Below are 22,176 nucleotides of genomic sequence, written 5' to 3' on the forward strand. Positions count from 1 at the left end.
CGATGACGTCACGCCCAGTTGCACGATCGCTTTAGCGCGTGTGACGGAGTTGTTAAATCACAATGACGTCACGCCCAGTTGAGCGATCGCTTTAACACACGCGCGACGACGACGGGAGCTCGGTGGTGCCGCGCCAAGCGCGCAGAGTTTTGCGTTTTGCCGTCGAGACGCTCTGGATCGTACTGCGGCGACTGCCGTCGTTCGTTTCGCGTTCGACCGCTTCGCTCGGCGGGCGGCAACCCGCCTCGTCGATACCGCCTCGTGCGGCAGGAGCAGCAGCAGCTGCGTTACAACGAGCGGCGGCGGCGACGACGACGACGATGAGTGATCGTGAGCCCATGCACGTCGACGGCGACACCCTGGAAGGGGTGAGATGTTCGCAATGCTGACATCGCAACAATTCATCGTGCTCCATTGCAACCTCGTTTGCCAGTAGTAAAATAGGATTAAAAAAATTCATAATCAACGTTTTTGGGTTTAGATCGCGTTATTTATAAATGTGTCGTAACCCTCCACCACCCGACACGGCCAATCAATAAAAAAGTGTCACGTTGACAAAAGACAAATAGTTCACTGCTTTAGCCCACCCGTGTGTTGAAGAGTGAAACCACAACATTTACAATTTGAGTACGACGTTTCGCTGGTAATTGCATCCAGCATCATCGGGCAATTCTCCAGAATGGTGTTGATTATGAATAATATTGGTCGCGAAAGCCTACGTGTTAAATTGTTTTTTTACCCTTTTATCTGGCAACAAAACTGACACTTTTTTTTACAAGGAGTCATGTTTGCATTGACCACGATACCTGCAGTCGGAATGCAAACGAAAAACACAACTCTAGCGGACATTGACGACTTCCTACAAAGATGCCCTCCGATGGATTTTTCAATGCGTTTTTTTATTTCTCATCTAACGCGGTTTATTGTGTTGCTTTCGCTGTGATTTGTATTCGTTTCGTTGTTGCGTTGTCATCGCCTTGGTAATCGTGGTGATCAAAGTCACTGGGCAAAGGAGGCTGTCCTGATCTCTTGAGTTTTTGACCTGGTTTAAGAAGTCATTGTGAATGTAAATGCCGTAAAAGAAGGCAAAACTGTCCCTGAAGTGTTCGTGTAATGTAAAGGTGAAGTTCTGTAATTGCATGCCACGTCATTGCTGGCGGAAGGGCCTCCACCAGAGGGAGCTCCAGAGAGCACCTCGGGCGGTTTTTAAATCCTTTATATTAAGTTCGCTTGCTTGCTTAGGACCGTGCAAATATTTCGGTCGTTTTTAACCCACTTCCCGTGATCCAATCGAGCTGACATTTTCCACAGACTCGTTGTGCGTGACAATGTTCGTGAAATTTTTTTTCCAAAATTTTACTCTTTTTAGGACAAAAATATATTTAATTACCAATTGCTTAATCGTGCAATGCAATCATCTGACCCATAGGTGGCAGCCATCTCAAGCCAGAGGACGAGAGGACTCTAGCCGCCACGCATATCAAGGATTTATAGTGAAAAACTTTGTTTTTACTGGTTATACTTGTTGTCCTCTCGGGGTCGAAAAATTAGCGACCGAATTTGTGGCAAGCCGATGGTGAGGTTGTTGAAAACAAATGTACACGTTTAAATGTTCAAACACCAAATAGAAACCTATTGCAAAGCATCAAGGCTGCATTAACCACACGTACTTGTGGCAAAACATGCAAACAATGGCAAAGTGGTCCCATAGATGTACCTGCTCGACCCGCGATATTAATCATTTGAGACTTGCATTTCCTCTGTAGTATTCGCCTTTTGGTGTTCTCTGGTCTGACACTGGTGAGACAAGGCCATAAAAACAAGGCTGTCTCTGCTGTAGGCCAATCGGTTTCAAAGACAATGCCATATATTATCAGAGCATGTTTGTTTGGATGCTCTGCCGCACGTTATTGCAGATTTTACGCCTTGCAAATGGGTATCTATTTGGTGTTAGCACATTGATACTGCAAAAAGGTCCCACAGTGAGGGTTTTCTGTCAAAAAGATGGTTTCCAACACAGGAATTGTGGAGCTTCCACCTGCCAGCGTAAGGATCTCATTGATGTCCGTGGAGATATCCCTACACATTATTCCTCCTGCTGCCTGTTAAGTGTCATTCCAGGAATCGCATACTGGTTGTGATTAAGTAAGTAGGCTTGGACAGGGTACGTCTCCAGAAAGTAAAGGATCGAGAATAGCGACGGATTGGCAGCCAACGGATAGTTAACGCTGTAAGAGGGCTACATCCCCGTCTCGACTCGCTTGCCTCTCTCCGTGCCCTCCACTGGCTACCCGATTGCCAGCAGGGTGATATACAAGATCGCCTGCCTATGCCACCATGCCTTAACATCTGCCTGCCTCCCGTACCTCTCTTCATTATTTACGACTTGCAGCACAGCACACGGCAGATGCCTTAGCAGTGCGACTCACGACCTCCTCTTGATACCAAGATCCAGGACGGTCATGTCTATGCGCTGCTTCTCGGTGGCTGCCCCAACAGTCTGGAGCGCCGTCACCCCTCTGCACATTCTCAGCATCACCTCAATCGTCTCCTTCAAGAGACATTTAAGAACTCGCCTCTACAACCACGCTTTTGAGTGACTCTGAGCTTGGCTCCGCGCCTCCGAGTTGCGGCCGTTACGTCCGCAAATTTGCGCGCGTTATAAATTGCATTATTATTATTATTAACCGTGGAGACAGAGCGATGGGATCAACTTATGTGCAGGAGCTACATGGAGTATTAATGTGAAAGATGGCGATGGCTCGGGGAGGCTTTCATCCAGCAGCAGACTGATCGTGGTTGATTAACACTAATGGGAATTCAATATCAAACACTGCTACAATTATGCCATGCAGTTGCGTATTGCTGGTGTCGGGTCAATTGCAGTGTAGTTTCTCCTCCTGTCCATAGGTGTCGCGTCTGCACAGCTGGTAGGACATTTGCTGACTAAGCAAATAAGTGACTGTTAATGGGAACACAGCTGTGAGCTCTCCTAGGTATTGCATTACTGTGTTGGCAATCTCATCCTGGTACAATGTATGGAGCGATTGTTGACTTTAATGGGAGGAGCGGTGGTGCAGTGGTTAATGTACTGCGCTACGCACCCTGAGTTGTGTTCCCGGCCACGGTTGACATCAGCGGGGAGTGATATCTGACCTGATCCTGTCCCACCTCGCTCCTTCACAAATCTGCACTGTTGAGTGTATTGACGTATGGTCAAACAAACGCCCTGACTGACAAGGTATGGGGACATCTAAATGCAGCAGTAGATATATGACAAGGGGCTGTGCATTATGAAGATTTCAAAGGTTTGAAACTCAATAAATCTTCAGCCCTTTGTCAAGCCACTGCTGGGTGAGGTCCACTGCTGGGTGAGGTCCACTGCCTCAGTGAAATGTGAAGTACACTACAATTTATTTGTGGAGCCTCTTGGTAAACCATGGGTCTCACTTATTCAGTCAGTCTCACCCACCTAAAACAGCATGTTGAAAACCTCTGATTACAGAGAATTTTCATCTGAATTTGCCTGAAAGCTGGTGGCCGCACATATCTGTAATCTACGACGTTAGAAGTGGGGGTGGTCAATCACGCAAGTTGACCAGGAGATGGCACTGCAGCACAAGTGTGTGTTATCTGTGGAATATAAGAGTTTTCAATATTATACCCCCATGCCTAGTTTTCTCCAACACGCTAAAAACTCTAACTTCAAAGTAATCAAGATTTAAAGTAATTTGCTGAATAGCCAAATGTAAGACTTTTCCAAAACATGTTAAATCGTAATTGTAGATTTTTTTGTACGAGTGTTTTTTTGAGCGACTACTATCCCCTACACATTTGTATCCAATCATGTACCGAATGGTTGTCCAATCAGAACTTCTTTGGGTTGTGCTTACCCGTGAATGGTCCTTTCCATTTCTTGCTTCATTAGCTTTTTAGTTGATAAACTTAAAAGGGGTGCCACTTATTTTAATGGTTGTGTAGGATTAAGGGTCATTGAGATTATTTGGGTAGGATTTAGAGTTTGAGGTTAGGAGTTAGGGTGTATAGGATTAGGTTATGGACATGAGTGGCTAAGACTGTTTTTTTAACCATGCATCTGGTTGATAGTAATCTTGGCCTCATTAGTACTATGCAACCGTTGCATAATGCAATTGTGAGCCCAAAATACAGGGCTCACTATTGAGAGGTTGTGAGTTAAAATACCAATCAGAGGTCTACATAGGGCATCATCCCTGCGGAGTTTTTAACACTGTGAGAATTCAGTTTTGACTGTCAAATGGAGAATTTGGCCCCTATCGTAATATGTAAATGCATTTTCAGCTATTTCTCAATCCACTGCTGGGTGATGGTCTCTCCACACTGTTGCTTATGGGAGTTATTTTGGTTGAGGGTGGTGATGCAGATATCACTTTCCACTTACATTAACTATGGCTTGGATTTAAACTCAGATCGCTGGGTTCATAATGTACTATGTGAATCACTGCATCGCCACACCTCCTGGACCCTGTCATAGAAATATGGAATTTCTAGCACGAGCTTAGGGTGCCAAACATAATGCATTCCTCCATTTTTTTTTTTAATTTCAACTTAGTTTTTCCGTTTTCATTCATGTCTATGTTCTGCTTTGTTTTACTGCGTGATGCTGAAGATAAACTCATGATTTAATCCAGGAAACCCTCGTGAAAAAGACCATCTTTCATGTCTTTGTTTTCCCATCTCCTGTTGAAAAAAAAGTTTTCTCGTTTTTCTTTTGACAAGCCGCAGTAGTCGTAGCTTAAGAAAATTCTGAGATGAACGGGACCGTGCACTTATTCACGTTTCAGGGAGGGCAGATCTTGAGGGTGTCCTCAGCCTTGAGCTGCATCCTTGGAAAACCCATCCACGTGACCAAGATCCGGGCTGGACGCCCCAAGCCAGGTCTGAGGTAAGGACATTCCCCTCTCCCTTTGCTCGGCTTTAAAGGCGACATGTCTGTTCAATGTATAACTGTTGTTAAGCGCTATTATAGTCGTGTTGTACTATGTCATTACTGCAACAAGAGTGAACTATAAATGCAACTTTCAACATTCTAATTCGCTTATATGTAGTGAACTCGATGATATTTGTGCATTGTTTTTGTTGGGAAGTCATGGAGTCGGAAGTTTTACACAGTTGCTTCTCGTTAAGACGATCAACCAACAGTGTGACAACCACGCAGATTTAATTTAAGACAATGTAATACAATGTAGGCAGAAATAAGAATGAGATTATTATCGATATTGTGAGGTGGAGGGCCACTCAAATTGTGTCTCGCCAGAAATCAGTTAATCGTGTGACTCTTTCAGAAGCTGAGATGCTTGCATTTGTTTGGCTATTAGAGGAGTTACATTTTACAATAAATAGATACCCTACATTATTTTATTTTTATTCACGCTTTCCAGCTAATTTTGATCCAATCAAAATAAGTAACATTTTAGTTTCAAGTTATGTTGCTCTTGGACAAATTGAAAGAGTTACCCAAAAAACTGCAATAATGAGTAAGTCTTTTTGGCCAAAGTGATGCCATCACACGTCATAATATGACTTCGTCTCACGTTTTGCTGCTTGAAGGTCTAGCTGTCATTGCTAATTAGATACAGTACTTCCGAGGACAAACTGTCCTGGAAAGGTGTATAGAACCGATTCATATGCATAATTTTTCTTAGTAGTTTTTTTATCATCCGATGCAACAACACTTTTACCCGGTCCGACACTAGAATCAATTGCGACATGGAAACAAGACATGCTCATCATGACACTGCTCAGTTAAATTTCGTAGCCAAATTTGTTTAAAAAATATATGGTAGTGAGGGTTGGACATTGGACATTGGGGAGGGGCTGAACCCTTGGAACCACTTGGCTAATGGAACGTGGGGTCTCAGACTCGGGCTCTGGTATGTTTTCTGAACCAAAACTGGGCTATTTTTTTACCAGCTTGGTACCCAGTGTCATGAAAATGAGGAATCAGAAATTTCACCCAGCCGAGACTTATGAGGTCAGTGGTGCCTCATTTGACTCCGTGTAAAAAAAAATCACCAGCCCCGTTGAGTTGATGAGTGTTGGCAGGCCCTTACGTGGCTAGGGTTGTTTTGTAACCTGTTTTGATCCTCATGCAGGTCTTGCTTATGAATGACGCAGAAAACTGTTACGCTTTAAGGCATATGATTTTGAAATATTGTGAATTCTAACTTGATCTGTAGACAACAGTGATGTTGCTATAGTAACGCAGGACTTTCTAGCCACTGTACTTTAATGAAAGTATGGTGGCTAGTAGAGCATCTGTCTATCCCATATATGCTTTAAATCTGATGTCATCTATGGTTATTGGTAGAAGATATGACAACACGAATAAACAATTATCTTAAGTGGAAAGTCTGTTAATTATTTTCAAGTGAACACACCTCTGAACACAATAAATGGGTGGACAGTCTGAACACTAACCTGAGCCTTTTTGTCATTTAAACTTTGGCCTCATTGTGTGCAATGTTCTGTTGACCTTGTGCAATGTCAGATCTTGCCAATTCCAGAATGTAATCCCATTTGCATAGATTGTTTGTCTTTGGAAGGTCCATTCATTAATGCTACAATTTGAAATTGTTATTTATTTTGTGCTACTTAATATCGCTGATGTTGATGTAGAGCAGCTTGTACTTGAATGACATATACACAGTATATGACTTGCTTTTGTTTTCTCATATATAGCAGGTTACTTAAGTTACATGTCCGAAGGTGAAAGAGTAATTAAAACTCTTACAGAATGAGGCAGTCTTTTGTGATGCTTACGTTCTTTCTCTAAATTTAAAATATGTATTGGTCTTTGTTCCCCAATTCTAATTAGGCTATCAGCATGATTTCATCAGATTAATACTCCGTTCAGAAATCTCAGAGCAGTGCACCCCATGTGAATGAGAATGGTTAAAAAAAGAGATTTTTAAACTGGACTTCTGAAAAATACTGCAAGTGGCCTTTTCATTCTTTACACATGACGAGGTTGCACTTTCTCATAGTACTGTGAGATTTGTATAACTATAGTAATAGGTTTTCACCCTTTCAACTGGTACAAAAACTGACACCTTTGTACAAGGCATCATGTTTGCAATAACCACAACAATAATAACCACAATAACCAAATAATAACCACAATAACCAATAACCACAACACAAGCAGTCAAAAGCATTTTGACTGCTTGTGTTGTGGTTATTGCAAACATGATGCCTTGTGTAAAGGTGTCAGTTTTTTTGTACCAGTTGAAAGGGTGAAAACCTATTACTATGTTTTGTCACTGGTAAAGGAGATGTCTCATTCGTATAACTGTTTTTATTCTCAGATCTCGAATTAAGCCAAATTACATTTATTTGAATTTCGCGAAAATAAGTTTGAACCCCAAATTTCAAATAATGGGTGTTTTTTTGGCAGTCATTAGTGGCCAGCCTCGGGCAATAAATGAATTAATGGGTAGCTGAAACCCAGTTTGAACCAGCTTAGGTGCTCAGTGCTCTGACCTCTGAGTCAAGTAGCTAACCTCAATGGTCACATTGATGTGGTGATGCTTTAATTTTTATTTTACATAACTGTTTACACTTATGTTGTATGCAGTATATTTTTAGCTAATAAAACTTGATTTCTGGAGTTTGTAAAATAATCTTGATTCTCAGCAGTTATTGGCTCTTCCAATTCGTTTTTGTGTCTGGAGTAGCTCAAATTATTCCTTGACAAATTGTGGAGTTTTTCTTCTTCATATTTTCATTGAGAAGTAACTCCAGGGTTTGCCATTATTTTCGATTATAATTAAGACTTTGAATGTCTCATTCCATTAATCATTCAAGTCTGACATCCCAAGATAGTTTCTAAAGTTTTACAAAATTATTAAGTGTGAAGTAGTTGTATAGTTACGTGTATTTACGTTACACATTAACTGATATTGGCTGTTAGTTAAATGTACGAGTATTACTGGGTCAGTAAAGAATGAAGCTGTGTGCAACTCTGCTCCCTGATAAGCAAACACTTAGCACACTTGTTGTGGAAAGTGTGGTTACCAGATTACTTACAACACACCAGCTGCCAAATTCAGGATCCCATTATCAGTTTTCTATGTGGAAATCCTGTGAGAACATCCTATTGATGATTAAAACCCTTAGTCTTAACACACACACACACTTTCATTACTCAACCAAAAATGTGGGCCCCTTGTGCAGACCACAGCACCTGATGGGACTCTCCACCCTGCGGGACCTCTGTGGAGGACGCTTGGTGGGTGCAGAAATCAACTCGTGTGAGGTGACGCTGTATCCTGGGCAAATCCAGGGTGGCGCCCACCGTGCTGACACACAGACAGCGGGGTAAGATTAATTTGCACAACTTACATCTGTCGAACAAATGTGTCATTGCCCAGAATTCCAACCTGCTTGTGCATTATTCGATGGGGGTGTAGGCCCACACCCATCGGTAGTGTTATAGTCAGCGTGCTGCGCTACGAACCCGGTGACCTGGGTTCGATTCCTGCTCACGGCCAACACCAGTGACGATTATCTGAAGCGGTTCTGGGCCTCCCCTAGGTCGACTCGGCCTCAAATGAGTACCTGGTGTGGTGTGTAAACATTGCCACTGGGGAGACAAAGGCGGTCAGGCATGGTGCCAGGCCGTTCTGTCCTTCAAAGGTGCTCGCTAACAACACTCGCCCCAACAGCCTGTTAAAAGCTATACGGGGGATTTTGTCTTTGTGTCGGCCCATACTGGTGCTGTGTAAGTGTGCCACGAGTTGTGAGTTTAGCCAGTATTTTTTTTATTTTTATCCCAGTCTTAGTCCAGTCCATGAAAACCTGTGGAATATTCGTTGAGTCTTAGTCTGGATTTGGCATAGTAATTATCTTAGTCCACTCGGCTCAAGCGGTGAAACATTTAGTCAACACTCTTAGTTATTAAATATTGGTGTCATGGGCATATGAGTAAACAATTAAATAATTTTTTTATTTTACCTGGTAAGGCTCGCTGAGCTATATAACTGTTCAGAAACGACCCGGCCACAAATGATAGCTCAACGAAGTGGCTTATCATGTGGAAATTTATAGCAGCCCAATACTCTAAAAGCATGTTTCTAAATGTCAGGGTCAGGATCGAACCCACAACCTCCTGTATACCAGGCGATGTAGTTAACATCTCACCACTACGGCTTGTTTTGTCAACGTCATTTATGCATTGGTCTTTGGTGGGTAGTCCTAATCATCGGGATGCTTGATTTTTTTCCGCATAGTCATCGTTGACTAAAAATAAAAATACGTATTTAGTTGACTTATATTTTCATCACTAATTTCTTTAGCAAAATTATCACTTTTCGCCCCCTGGGTGTGCAGGAGTGTGTGTCTGATGGTGCAGTCTACGCTGCCTTGTATCCTCTTTGCTGCTCGCCCTTCGGCGCTCACCCTGCGAGGAGGCACCAATGTCTCTCACGCGCCCCAGATCGACTACACGACCACGGTGAATTTGTCTTTTCGGTTTTGTAAATTCAGGCACTAATGCAGAATGCTTTGGTAGTTTCCAAGATGTCTTTTACTACTTGGCCAGGTTGGGCAACTTCCTCATGCAATACATATTATTAATTGGTTGGTTAATGTAAGCTGCTCTGTGGTAATGTGGCATGAATCGACAAACATTCTCAAACATGTTATCGAACGAATATTGTTAGTTGAATTAATATATTAACGTTAACCAGAAGTATTTTTTCGTGAGTAGTTGTTCTGTGTCATGGTTTGTCAGTTATTTTTTTACATATCACATTTCACTTAAACATTGCAGTCCTGTTTGTTTGCAGGTCTTCAAGCCATTTGCCGAGAAGTTTGGGATTAAATTCGACTGCGACGTCAGAATACGGTTGGAATTACCTTCTTTGCTATCTTTTTAGTTTTTTTCTGTTTTACTGATGTCTGTCGGTTTCCTCCAATGTTGTTGTTCTTGTTGGGCAATCGGTGTCGTGTCATGAGATGAACTTTCTATTCGAACCTCTCGCAGCGCAGCGCGACCCTTTGTGTTCAAGAATGACCCATGCAAGGATACCACAGAGAGGTCCCTGAGGTCCCTTCCAGTGACCTCTGGGTCCACAATAGGAGGCCACATTTTACTTATTTGCCATCTTATTGACTTAGGCTTTGCTCTCGGTACACCAGTTTCTTCCCACATGCAGAATCTTCAATGAGGCATTGGTAAATTCATTCCAGCAGAACCCTTCTGAATAATGTTATCAGATTAAGTTGAGGTATGCTGAAGAAAAATACATTTTTTATTTTGAGCCTATAATTCTGTGTTAATATTAGACCATTATGTTTTGTGTGTCAACACTTTTAGCGTTAAGTACCTTTTTATCAATGAACTGCTCGAGGAGGGCTTCCTCACACTGTTGTTGTGGGGGCTTATTTTTGGTTTATATGAACACACTTCACGATGCCATTCAGTTCAGGTTTGTGAAAGTGGGGAACATGTATGTTGAAGCATTGTATTGTACAACATATATTTTTTTGTGCACTGTTCTTTGGTGATAAAATAAAATATTTATTCTGTAAGAAAAAGTTTGTGGGGAAAAATATGTTTAAATTTATTTCGACATTGTTTCCAATGTTTAGTTTGAAGGTTGCATAGTAAACTGGCTTTGGTACGTCACTGCAGGGGTTACGAGCCCAAAGGAGGCGGGGAGTTGGTTTTGAGCACAGCTCCAGTTCGGAGCCTAGAACCCATCACAGTGACTGAGCGAGGCGACATCACAAAGATATACGGGAGGGCCTACGTCGCCGGTGTTCTTCCCATCAAGGTGAGACTTCCTACGGCTTATTCTCTCACCGATCGTCGCGTAGCCAAATTTGCCACAAATTACCATAGGTAAGGATATGTTGGATAGGAATCGTGAACATCGCCCAGATCGAGTCCACGCACATTTAATTGCCTTGAGTTTTAACCAGATGACAACCTGATGAGTTTGTGGGCCAAATGTACGTGTTATATTTGATATACATCAGCAGAAAGACAACAAAGTGGCGGAACATTGAGTCATATTGGTCATTTGTCTTCCAAATGGCAAGCAGGAATTCCCTTTCCTCTAACACATAAATCATCCTCTGTGTGTTTATACAATGAGTATTCGGCTCCACAGGAAGGAACCACAATTACAATAACTTTTATGGTTTGGTAATTTTTTACATTTTTGCCTTTGGCTTTGACATGGTCTCTTGATGGTCTTTTCCTGTTCATAATGCCATAGGATATTTTGAGCAAAATTCGAAACGGATACCATTGCTGTTATTGCTACAACAGCAATGCTCTCTGTTGGTGTTGTCGCAACCTGTCACATGAATGTTTGGCTGCACAATTTACAAACTGAAATCTACTACTTTTCTCATCTGGCAAGGAGAATGGAGCAACTTTATATTTAAGCCACATATAATGTTGCTAATTTCCCTTTTCCATATGAAAGCAGTAGTTTTCAGTTTGCAACTTTGAAGACTGAAAACTCTAACAATGACTTGGTGGCAAGCGCGCTGTTCAAAGATACGTATAGTATAATTTATATGCATCATATGTACATTCCGAAGATGATAATTATAATAAAGCAATACAACCTCTATAATCACAAGTTGCTAGTTAAAAATGATGTCTGTTTAAATGAAGTATTTTTATACATTTTATGTCATGTCTGCTTAAGAGTTTGGTGAATATGCGTTTATGCCTTACGTGTCATTTATTCAATCATCTTTCGGTCAGTTCGAAGGTCACTCATTTTCCTGCTACCCCCATCGTCTGAAACTCCCCCCAGCCATCCGTGCTGTCGACTGCCTACCCATACCCAAGTCCCAGCTGAAGAGCTTCCTTTTTAAATCCTTTATATTAAGTTCACTTGCTTGCTTGCGCGCTTACGACCGTGCAAATCTTTCGGTAGTTTTTTAACCCACTTCCCGTGATCCAATCAAGCTGACATTTTCCACACAGACTCTTTGTGCGTGACAATTAATTTTCGTGAAAATTTTTTTCCAAAATTTTACAGTTTTTAGGAAAAAAAAATGATATTTAATTTCCAATTGCTTAATGGTGGCAGGCAATCATCTGACCCATAGGTGGCAGCCATATCAAGCCAGAGGACGAGAGGACTCTAGCCGCCATGCATATAAAGGATTTATAGTGAAAAACTTTGTTTTTAAGGGGATTAATTTTTCCCTCTGCCGACACTTGGTGGCCTCCCTCCATGAAATAAATACGCCCATTGTTTCTGTACAGCATCTTGACATACATTTAAACACTACGTACATCTACATTTTAGATGGCAAAGGACGCCGCAGCAACTGCTTTGCGGAAGCTCAAGCAGGAGTTCCGTGACATCAGCGTTAACATTAGCGCTGTGCAGGAGCCCAGGGAGGGTGCTTTCAGCAATGGAAATGGCATCATGTGAGTCGTTGCTCAGCACACTCACAAACACCGTCACGCAAACCGACATCCGTTCAGAACCCTCCCTTATTTATTGCTCAGAGGGGAATTCTGATAATCTGGAGATTAACGCTACAGTGGGTGAGAAGTCATTCTTGTACAGACATGCATTACGTAGAACATTCTAATGGATTGAGTTGTAAATTGGTGTACTTTATTCAGTTATATGGGGGTAGAGTGAGGACACAGTGGTTAGTGCACTGCACTATGGACTGGACCACTCAAGTTCGATTCCTGGCCATGGCTCACATAAGTGGCAATTGATATCTAAACTGGTTCTGGGTGCAACTCTTTCACCAACCAGCAATGACCAGTGTGTTGAGGTATGGTCAAACAACCACCATGTGTGGGAGGCTTTCATTGAGGAAAGGATTGATGAAGGGCTGTAAATTCTGATGGATAATATTATTATATATTTACTCATCAACATTCACTGCTGCTTTATTATCTGGCAGCCTATTTAATGAGAGGTATTTTCTGAAAAGTAAAAATCCATCTTTAAAATGTTACAATAAACACGTCTTCGGTATGTGAAGCTATATTTTACCGAAATGGGTGATAATAAAAAAAATGCACAATTTAAAAATATTCATAAGCAGATATATTAAGTGGCCATAGTGCATGTTAAGTTTTGTGCATGATTGTGAAATGCCATGTAATGATTTTAGATTTGTATTTTTTACTTTTGTAGCGTTTTTGCAGAGACGAGCACTGGTTGCATCTTCGCAGGTGATGCACTTGGAAGGCGAGGTAATGTGAAAACTAAGAATCTTCCTCATTCAAGACCCACTGGATAGTGTAACAGTTGGCACACTGGACTTGCAATCCAAAGCTCACCATCAGCAGTTGAAACAATGGCCAGGTTTATTAAATCCCCCCCCCCACCTCTGTCCACCCATCAGTATAAATGGATAAACTGCAGTCGCGGCTGGTCACTTGTGATGGGGTTTAATGTTTGGGTATTGCCGCTTCCAAAGTTCATGGGCAGCATAGAAGAATGGGCCAATATATCCTGCAGAGCTTCCTCTTGTGGCAGTCGTTTCGCCAGCAGTGGCATGAGCAAGCAGTTCCAGGGCCCTGTCTTTTACCGTTTCGCAGGCCAAGAAAGCGTGTTATTTTTTATTCCTTTCGGCTTTCATGCATTTGTACAACTTGTCTTGTTGTCACATTTCCTCTGCTCCCTTAGGTCTGCCTCGAGTATTTTCCAAACCACTGAAGCAGTCTCCCTTGTTGGCTTTAGTGAAGTTACATTTTTGCAAACATTCCGTTTAATCTGTGCGAAATAAATTATATGTGCCAAATATTGATGCGTAAGGTATTCTTATATTTTGTTAATGCACAACTTTGTTCAATTAACTGTTTAAATACAAATTAGCTTAACGACACATTTCTGTGATTTTTTTTCTGTTCTAATTTTTTTATGTTATGTCGATCAGTTTTTCCCCTCAGCTTTATATGCATAAATGAATTGCAAAATCACAGGTGTATTCCCTTATTACATTTGTTTAACATTTGTATTATTTTGCTGCTATACATTTCCGAATGTTAAGCCACTGTGTTGAGCTGTCATTTTTGGCCAGTGCGCTTGTGGAAAAAAAACTTAATACCTCCTTGGGCTTTGCCTGGTAGGATGACAATGGTTACGTTTTATTTGTACGTTCGAATGATTTATAATAGAGGCTTTTTTGGGTTAGATCGCGTAAATATATAAATGTGTCGTTAAAACCCGTCGCCACCCGACACGGCCAACTGTTAAGGGTTGTCATGCCAATTCGTCACTAGTACAGCACACCGGTGTGTTGGAGAGCCAAGCCACAACATTTACAATCTGAGTGCGACGTTTCGCCAGTAATTACAACTAGCTTCATCAGGCGACAGCCAGATTCGAGTGATTTGTTTACATTTCTTGTACTTTGCACTAATGTCGTGGTGTTGTATTGTTGTTGTACCGTTTGAGACGAGGCTAAAAAAAAAGCTCTCTCTGGTGTGGACCAATCAGTTTCAAGGACAATGCGTATCTTATCAGTGTTTTTTTGTTTGCATTCTGACCACAAGCATTGTGGTTAATGCAGACATGATTCCTTGTAAAAAGGTTTCAGTTTGCTGTTTTAATATCTTAACACCTGTTTTGTTGCCAGAAAACAGGGGGAAAACCTATTCTCTGCTTTATAGCTCTTCGTATTCCTTCAGTATTCATAAATATTCTGATTAAATGTCAGTGTATTTTTGAGATGTAATGTTTTATTTGCATGTTATTGTTCTTTTCAGGCGTGACTCCTGAACAACTCGGCACAAATGCTGCCGAAATGCTCCTCGGCAATATCCGGCATGGAGGCTGTGTGGACGAACATCTGCAGGACCAGGTCGCTCCTTACTCTGTTCATATGACGTTTAAAATAATGGTTTCTCTCACTTTACGCGGGAGATGCGTACAGTAAACATGTCCCACGTCCGAATCGCATAGCCACATACGAGCGATTTCAAACCGAATTCTACACATTTTCGGTCGAAATAGGTTAGCCGCATATAGGCGAAATAGCACAAACTTATCCCGCAATAAGCAAGGGAAACCTGGATAGCTGTTTAAGAATACAAGATTACTTTATCACAGAATTGTGAATGATGATGGCAGCTTGGAGAGCCGTTTATCCAGCTGTGACTAAGGCTGATCACGATGACAAAACTACAAGCATCGAACAGGATTTAAAATGCATAATCTTTCTCTGCAGTGTATAGACGGCAATTGTGTAGAATTTAATTTTAAGGTATTTTAGTTTAACTTTTAGGCTTTGTTTTGATGAAATCCTCTGCCAAAAAGTCTGGCCGATTTGGTGGAGTTGGTCAGAATACCCTCTAGAGCAGGGGTCCCCAACCCCTGGGCCACGGACCAGTATCGGTCCGTGGCCTGTTAGGAACCGGGCCGCACAGCAGCAGGAGGTTGAGCGGTGAGTCCACGTGTGGCCCCCCCAGCTTTGTCGCTAATTTTTCATTTCGCAGAGGTCATAACCACAACAGTAGCCGGGCCCAAGTTTTAAAAACAACATTTTGGAGGACATATTCAGACCCTTGACAGCCCTTCCTGAAAACAATCCAAATGACAATGCTCACAAAAGCCGGATGCAATCAATTTATTGGGACATTGACGCACGTGGTCATTCTGATTTGTTTCAGTATTTTCAGTGCTTAGCTGCCTGTTGTTTTTGGTAAAAAAAACACATTTGAGGTTGTTGTCTATATTTTATTCTTTAAGCATCATTGGACACTATTGTTGGGTGCGAGTCACATTGGTACTAAAATAATAATTTACAGCTCTTTTTCAATAATGTGCTGGATGAAGGCCTCTGCATGCCAGAACAATGAGGCCGAAATCTTTTGCTAGGTGCTTGAATTATGAACAGTTTGTATTACTTATTTAGCAATTTATGTTTACCATTGTTTGTGCAATATTAACATTAAATATTGATGTATGCAAAGTAATGTAAACATTTGTAGGTTTAATCCTCATTATTAGGACCAGGCATTTAAGGATGTGACTTTTTACACTGCCACGAATGGGCCTTGTAGACATTGTGTGAAATACTTTGTAGGATCGCATTCATGTTGCTGTCTGTCCTGAGCGCGATGTCTTACTGAATGGGCTAAACAAACCAACTGGTTAATTTAAAATACATGAAGAAGCATTTGTGCATCCGCTGGTGTATATGTGAGTGAACGTTACCAAGTCTGACCGGCCCTTTGGGAATAGTTCTCCTGGGATATTGAGCCAGTCGACTTTGAGCTGCAAAGGCAGAACTCTCACGTCACGCGATCTCCGTAACGCTATTGAGACATCAAAGTAAAAATGGCGTAATGATGAACAAGGGATTATAACCTTAAAATTAAATAAGTCTGTGTCACCGCGCCCTTACAAATTGTACACGAATGAATGCAATGAATATCACGTCGCGGTCTGCTTTTCGCGGTCTGCTTTTCGCTTGCAAGTTTCAGATTTACTGCAATACACCCATCCTTGGACGGGCAAAAGGCGAGTATGCAATATATTTAACGTGGAATTGGTCCTTCTTGGTCAAACACATCATAGGAACCTTATGGCGGAACCCCGGGGTCCCAAATAAACGGAAGTCAAAATCGTAATTAATTTATTTTGGCAACTCTATCCCACCGCGCACATAACCACCACGACCCACCTGGCGCGGATCATTCTGTTGTCATGTCGTCCAAGCGCAGCGAGGACAAATGCACAAAACAAACAAAACTTTGATTAGCGCATCGTGTAGGGCTCCTCGAGCGAAATAGATTGCCGTATCATTCGCCTTTAACAGACATGAAATGACGTCGCAACACAGTTTATGCGGGAGCCAGGGGCTTATGGGACCCCGGGGTCCCGCCATAAGGTTCATATGTACATTAGCTTAAATCTGCCTGGCTAATGTTCGACTAAGTTTGTGCTTTACGGTGTAACCCAAACTCCAAGTCATGTTTTCATTTGTCAACAGATAATAATTTTCATGGCGCTTGCAAAAGGAACATCCCGAGTGCTGACTGGACCCATCACCTTGCACACACAGACAGCCATCCACTTTTCAGAGGCGATGACCCCGGTAGGTGAATGTCTCGATTTAAAGCTTTCGTGACTGCAGGGATTAATCTTCTTGGTTCTTTCGGTAAAGTCACGTAGAAGGGAAATAATAAAATAATAAAAATTTTACCTAATAAAATACAATTCTCATGACATTTCGGCCACAACGCAAGCAGCCGTCCTCAGGTGAAGAACAGGGCTGTCGGAAAGACAGCGTCCGAGAGCCCTGTTCTTCACCTGAGGACGGCTGCTTGCGTTGTGGCCGAAACGTTGTGAGAATTGTATTTTGTAATTTTGTATTTTGATTATTTTATTATTTCCCTTCTACGTGACTTTACCGAAAGAACCAAGAAGATAGGTGAATGTCCTTCACTGTTGGATGTCATCATTTTAAAGCGTTAGTGATTTTCCCCTCAAACAAGCACTCTGGTGCTCGACGCCAATTGTGGCACTTAGCAATGGGTAGAAATACTTTCTTCCTGGGGTGCGTTCAGTGGGCAGAGGGCCCCAGAGTGCTTTGCTATTGAATGACCTGTTAGCCCAGAAGCTCAACGTAAACAAGGAGCAAATGGTCTCAGGAACTTCCTTGCTGACCATTAGGTGGACGTGTCAGATTGTGTCAAGATGGCAAATATTCGCTACCAATGGAGCGGGCGTCCATGTTAGTTAATGTTTCCATCTTGGTTATGTCATCTTGCCAAAAGTAGCATTTTTTCTTCACCATTTTAAAAACCGCGGCATTTAACAAGAAAATAAATTATGTTACCAAAGGCTCATCGCTCTCTACATTGAAATGTTTACATATTCAAAGGCTTGGGTTTCTTTGACCATGAACACAGCAACTGTTTATTAATGCCAATTGAAATACAATTTAAATACAATTGCCAGTAATAGAATATGGCATGCTTATGAACCAAAAAGGTAAGAGAAACAGACGATGAGTTGAAGCTGTATGAAAATAGTTGTCTGTTCAAGCTGTTTTGAAATCATCTTGTGAATCGTGGTTTGGTTTTTCCATTTTAATGTCCCTTTAGGCCAGGTTTACAGTGAGCAAGACCGAGAGTCAGCTGCCCAATGCTGATGCTTACATCATCGAGTGCCAAGGGATGGGAGCGAGCAATCCAAATATCTGAATGTGTGCCCTTGATTTCATCACTGAGGCACTGTTGAATGGTTACTGCAAAACATGCGTGCAAGGTGGTATCAGCATTATGTGCCCATTGTCTTTCATTTGTTGACAAATTTCTTTAGTCATATGGAATGTGCTTCGAATGGTGTCTTCATTGTTTGTATTCCCAGTTGTCCACGGTCTTGAAAACATATATCAAACCCTCATCTGAGAGACACATTAAGGCAAATTGATCCCAATGTTTATTGGAGGCTCCCTTTGCATTTTATTTATACTGCCATCGTCGCTGAAATGGAAGGAAACCATTTAACTGTAACGGTACACAAAATATCCTATGTGTATAGGCATAACGTTTGAAGTTTACGTTGCGGAATAAATTATGTATGTATGTTGAACTTCTTTCGCACCATACATAGCCAACCGTGCTAATTGGTGTTCGATAGTCTTGTTTACGTGCGACAAAATAAGGTGTGCACTATTTTATGATCATGTTCATCATAAACCATGTACTCTCCACTACTGTATGAAGGCCTATCCATTTCCTCGCCATCCCCCCCCTTCCCACAGTCCTACAATACCGCAATTCATCTACACATACAGTAAACGGATCTTATCGCCCCAGCTTCGTGGTGGTGATCCTCTAAGGCTTGTTTTCTCATCTTACTGCCGTTCAACTACCAGTGTCATCCATCGGACATCATCCCTTCTAGCGTTGCGCCCTACCCAAGCCTTTTTACCTTAAGTCAAAATGATGTCGCTAATTTTCTTTTGTTCTGCGATTCATGTGTTCCTTATTTTCTGGCCCTCAATGAATATCCCATCTCCACAAGGTGTTTGTGTGCACATTTCAGCATCAGTGTGCATGCCGATTTAACGTTGAAAGTAAATGATTATGAATGCCATACATGCTTAAAAATGCACTTGAACTACATACACTTAAGCATGCAATGTTCTTAGTCTGCGTATTGGAAAGACATGTATGTAAATAAAGTGCCAAATACCTGACCTTTCTCCTGCAGCACATGGAAATAAATGTCTGACATACTTAAAGTTTGCGGTTTGTGCTTTAGTTTTCCATTTGCGCTCTTCAATTGCAAGTGTTTCCAGTTGAAAAGGTGAACAATGCTGCTTTGCAATCTTCTCTGGACCTCCGTCCTTCCTCCCTGTGCCCAATCCCGTTTTTGGTCCTCTCTCCTTGCACCCCCTCCACTGGAATGAACTTGCCTTGTACATTAAGAAGTCACCCTCCTTAACCACCTGTTCCTCTCTTAAAGCTCGCATCTTCTCTTGCGCATTCTCTTCCCTCCACTCCTTCCCATCACTCCCTTTCGTGATCCATAAATACCCTCTCGCGGTCACTCATTCCACAACCCTTGCACGCACCTGCCATATAAATCATATTGGCACATTTTTTTTAACTAAGCTAAGCGCCTTGAAGGAAGGCGCTCTTATATAAATATAAAATTCGATTAGATATAACTGCACTTAATAGTGCGTGTTTTGATTTGGTGACATTGGTATTTGAATCGCTTATTGGTGTTCACAAGCTAGTTGCAAGCCTTTCCAAAAGGTGTGTAATTAAACAGGCGCTTATTTTATTTAGAGTGGTGGCGCAGTGATTAGCATGTGCTATAAACCCGGTGACAGAAGTTTCGTTCCCGGGGACAGCGTACGTCGCTGACGACTGAGATCTGAACCGGTGCTGAGTGTGCCCCCTTCAATACGCATTGACCAGAACGGTGAAGTATGGTTGGACATTCTCCATGATAGACACGGATGTGGAAATGCCTTTCATTGAGCAGTCGATTGACAAGGAGCTTTCTATTAGTATAGAGTATAGACGGTCTCCTTTTCAATCGCTACATTTGGCTATATGCGAGTGAAAGTGTTATACTGTATATGGTACAAGTCGTTACATGTAGCGGTGGCCTTCATCCAGGAAGGAATCGCAGAACCTCAACTCCATTTTCAGCAAAGTGCCGCATTGGGGTTGTCCGATCGCCTCTTGTTCAAGAGTGTTTTTGCGTCACGGGTTCTGTGAAACATTTGTGACGGGTGGAGAAAAATAGTGAGAAATCTATCCTGCGCACTCAAATGTATGTATCGGTTATTTTATTTCGCTTTTAATACCCATTGATTCTTGCACATTGATGCTCTTGTACAGTGATAACAGTTATACACCAACATTCCCTATTAAAGATCGTAAAACTTAGTGTGCGTGACTTAAACCACGTATTTAATTTATATTGGTTTCTGAAATTGCTTCCACTAATCTAAATGGACAGACTTATTGATATTCTTTGGTTCTTTCAGTAAAGTGACGTAGATAGAAAAATAGTAATAAAAATAAAGTGAATAAAAATAATCTTAATAAAAGCCACGACGTTTCGATCGCAACACAAGCGGTCGTCATCAGGAAAAGGACGAACGCTTATGTTGCGATCGAAACGTGGTTTTTCTTTTTATTCTTTTTCTTTTTATTACTTGTCTATCTACGTGACTTTACCGAAAGAGCCAAAGGATATGAATTCCTGCAGTCAGAATTATTGACAGTCAAAGGTCGTCCTTTTATACTGTCTGCAATTAAACCTGCATCATTTCATTGGCTTATGTTGATTCGGCAATCGAAATCCACCCCTCACCTTCATGACATGTTTGGAACTTGCTTACCGTATCTTTTTACTGATTATGCTTACTGGTTGTGCTTGCTGTGCATTCGCCACGGTGACGTGATGTTAACGCTCTTCTCGCCTGGTATACAGGGGCCGTGAGTTCAATCCTGACCCTGACGCCTGTTTATTTGGGGTTTGCATGTTCTCGCGAATGCATAAACCTTGTTCCAATGGGGAAAATTGGGTTACCTTCCTGGTACGAGTGAACATAGGGGGGGGGGGGAATTGTAAATGTTTAATAACAATTATTACAAAAAATAAATAATACATTATAAATATCAATATTTTGTTTCATTACAGATGATGATTTGACGGAGGTGGTGGTGATGAATTCAGCAGGATGACAACAACAACAACAACGCGCAGTTATAAATTTTAGCAGTCTGGGGAGCACGAGCCGCAACACTTTCCCCGATTGCATTCGCGTTCTTTTCAATGGATCTCACAGTCGACGCCTTTGTAACCAAAACGAACGAGTCCGCTCCAAGTACGCACGGAAGTACAAGTGCACAATAGCGAGTTCAGAGCGGGATTACTGCGTGATTTGGGGACTACGCGTGCGTAATCTTCGCAGACAGTTTCAAGTGTAAAAACTCTACGGTCTGGCACAACTTCGTACGCTCCCGAATACTGTGAGTCCGGTGGGTCGCGAATAGGGAAGTCGTACACTTCGCGAATACAGGATTTCCTGTCGTTGAATAGTTTAATGGTTTAAAGTGACAATCTGCTTCTACGTATTTATTTGTGTTTCGTGCAAAATCGGGTCATATAAGAACTCTGGTTCAGCATTGCTCTGTACCTCGCAACAGGTTTAATTCCCGACCACGGCTAACGTGGGAGTTGGAGCGCGCATGCACGATAACTTTAAATCATCCTATTTGAACGCAATCTTAGTATTAATGTGTGCTGCTATAAGAGATTCACCGCGCGTAATACAGGGGCAAATTGTTCAATGGGCCTCCCAATGGGCAACAGAGAAGGTGTGAGCTTGAAGCGAGGCACAGAAGGATGTTAAAGGAGGGCTATTTCGCTCACGATGTTTTTTTCTTATTCTTCTATGCCGATTACATCACTCACATCCCGATGACAAAGACGTTATCTCGCCACAGCACGTGCGCGTCATGTCATCTTTGTTTTCCGGCTCGGAAGCTTTCATCATCATCATCATCGTCAGCCGTGATCAATCCACTGCTGGATTAAGGCCTCGTCAAGCTGCCCACCCTCCAATGCCCTTGCGATGTAACGATGATGCATCATTACACTTGTTTATCCAGGAAAGCCTCGCCGAGTCTTTAGACTCTTTCAGGAGGGTCCT

The 22,176-nt window shown here is 42.0% G+C and overlaps 1 protein-coding gene across 1 annotated transcript; it reads left to right on the top strand.

Annotated features, from left to right (window-relative positions):
* Positions 1–58: 58 nt before the first annotated feature.
* On the top strand, positions 59–19,239 carry RTCA (RNA 3'-terminal phosphate cyclase). The gene is made up of 11 exons (XM_061560140.1): positions 59–368; positions 4,824–4,924; positions 8,215–8,358; positions 9,370–9,493; positions 9,828–9,886; positions 10,676–10,817; positions 12,318–12,442; positions 13,173–13,231; positions 14,750–14,844; positions 16,978–17,082; positions 18,095–19,239. The coding sequence occupies exons 1-11, from the start codon at positions 321–323 to the stop codon at positions 18,191–18,193; spliced, it is 1,101 nt and encodes a 366-aa protein (XP_061416124.1). The 5' UTR covers positions 59–320; the 3' UTR covers positions 18,194–19,239.
* The last annotated feature ends 2,937 nt before the right edge of the window (positions 19,240–22,176 follow it).

The sequence above is a fragment of the Lethenteron reissneri genome, chromosome 26 (genome assembly GCF_015708825.2).
Source record: "Lethenteron reissneri isolate LAM-NWPU_2019-01 chromosome 26, ASM1570882v1, whole genome shotgun sequence".
Classification (NCBI taxonomy): domain Eukaryota; kingdom Metazoa; phylum Chordata; class Hyperoartia; order Petromyzontiformes; family Petromyzontidae; genus Lethenteron; species Lethenteron reissneri.

Bases quoted from the DNA above. Each gene is read 5' to 3' on its own strand.
- RTCA (XM_061560140.1), top strand. From the start codon at position 321: ATGAGTGATCGTGAGCCCATGCACGTCGACGGCGACACCCTGGAAGGG. The intron at 12,443-13,172 runs GTGAGTCGTTGC...TTACTTTTGTAG, and splicing joins AGCAATGGAAATGGCATCAT to CGTTTTTGCAGAGACGAGCA. The intron at 14,845-16,977 runs GTCGCTCCTTAC...ATTTGTCAACAG, and splicing joins ACGAACATCTGCAGGACCAG to ATAATAATTTTCATGGCGCT.